This window comes from Rhagoletis pomonella, unplaced genomic scaffold (assembly GCF_013731165.1).
Source record: "Rhagoletis pomonella isolate Grant_MI unplaced genomic scaffold, Rhpom_1.0 Rhpom_scaffold_00008, whole genome shotgun sequence".
Classification (NCBI taxonomy): domain Eukaryota; kingdom Metazoa; phylum Arthropoda; class Insecta; order Diptera; family Tephritidae; genus Rhagoletis; species Rhagoletis pomonella.
In genome coordinates, this window is record NW_023458562.1 from 26,970,182 (window position 1) to 26,971,570 (window position 1,389).

A 1,389-nucleotide genomic window follows, 5' to 3' on the forward strand; every position below is an offset into this window, starting at 1 on the left:
AAAATTGACCCGATACATTTAAGTTTATCGATAAATTTCAATGATTTGATACATATAATTAATAATAATAATAATTCGTAATTGGTTTTGAAATCGGTTTGGTAGAATAGCCAAACGAACGGAGACAAAATTTATGTTAGCGTATTAATAAATAGATTACACTTTTGTAGTTGTGTTTTGAGCTTCAGCGACATAAACATTTCATATGTGACCTGGTCTACGAAAAGGGAGCTTACGTGCGAAAACTAGTTTTCTGTGAAAAAGCTGTTAAAAGTAAGCAACTCGTTTCGTCAGTTTCTCATTATCTCGTTAATTGTTCTCCGCGCCGGACGTCCAGTAAGTGTTGTTGTTGGTCCAGTAAGTGTTGTTGTTGGTCGGAATATTATTATAGTTCATAGTGTAAGTTGCTAGTGTGGAACATTTAAAAAAGTAACACTTTCTCTACATTTTTAGTACACTTCTAAGCAAGTTAGGATTTTCTGCTTTTCACCACGTGAAAAAGCATCTCATCTTCCATCCGAATCAACCAAAAAGTGAAAATTGATTTTTTGACACCTAAGCCCCCTTTCCGTAGACCAGGTCACATATATCGCACACCGTCTTCAAAAGAGACGCAACCCAAAATATGGAATTTTTTAAATTGTGCGCTAAAAATGTACACAGAGCTTTTATTTACCTTACAATATCCATATCCAAATCTGGATAAGAGTTTTATTATAATTTGTTAAAAAAATATAAGGTAAAATCTCTCTGCCTATATGATTATCATGTGCTAAAAAATAGTTTTTCGCATTTTCTGACAAATGTGTAATTTTGAGTTGTGCCTCTTTTGAGCTAGAGCTGCAAAAGTATCGATACTCGCCGTACTCCATACTTTCGATATTTAAGAGAAAAAAACTCGATACATCGCTATATGCCGTTAAATTTTTTGTTCTAAATGAAACACTGAAAAAACATCTCATTCAACAAATGCATAGAACCATTTGCCAACAGAAAATTTTATTAAATACAGCCTTGGCCAAAAGCATTAGGCACCCTAATATATGTATGTATGACGATTTCTTTAAGTTTTTCATTTTTTTTTTTAATGTCGGCGAAAAAAATCTTCAAAAACAAACGGTATTTTTTTTGCAACTTGACTTAGAAATAAGAATTATTTTACAAAAGCCATATAAATGTTAATTGCAAAAATTAGAAAAAAATCAAGAACGTTTCATTAAAATTGCAAACATTTAAATTCGAATGTTGGTATGCAGATTTGTAGCCTATTAAATTTCATTACAATATAGTTCAAGTTCGAAGTATGTAACTAAAAAAATCCGTTGACTTCTGATAATAAGTATTTTTTTTGCTGACGGTGCTTTGCATTTCTTCCATACAAAAAAAAAA

General features: G+C 31.3%; 1 protein-coding gene across 1 annotated transcript in view; it reads right to left on the reverse strand.

The window, feature by feature from the left end:
* LOC118745242 overlaps window positions 1-1,389 on the reverse strand; it is an 88,465-nt gene that overhangs the window by 84,581 nt on the left and 2,495 nt on the right. Inside the window, exon 2 of the mRNA XM_036478769.1 lies at window positions 677-698. Within this exon, the coding sequence (XP_036334662.1) occupies window positions 677-698 (22 nt within the window). The remainder of the gene's footprint in view (window positions 1-676; window positions 699-1,389) is intronic.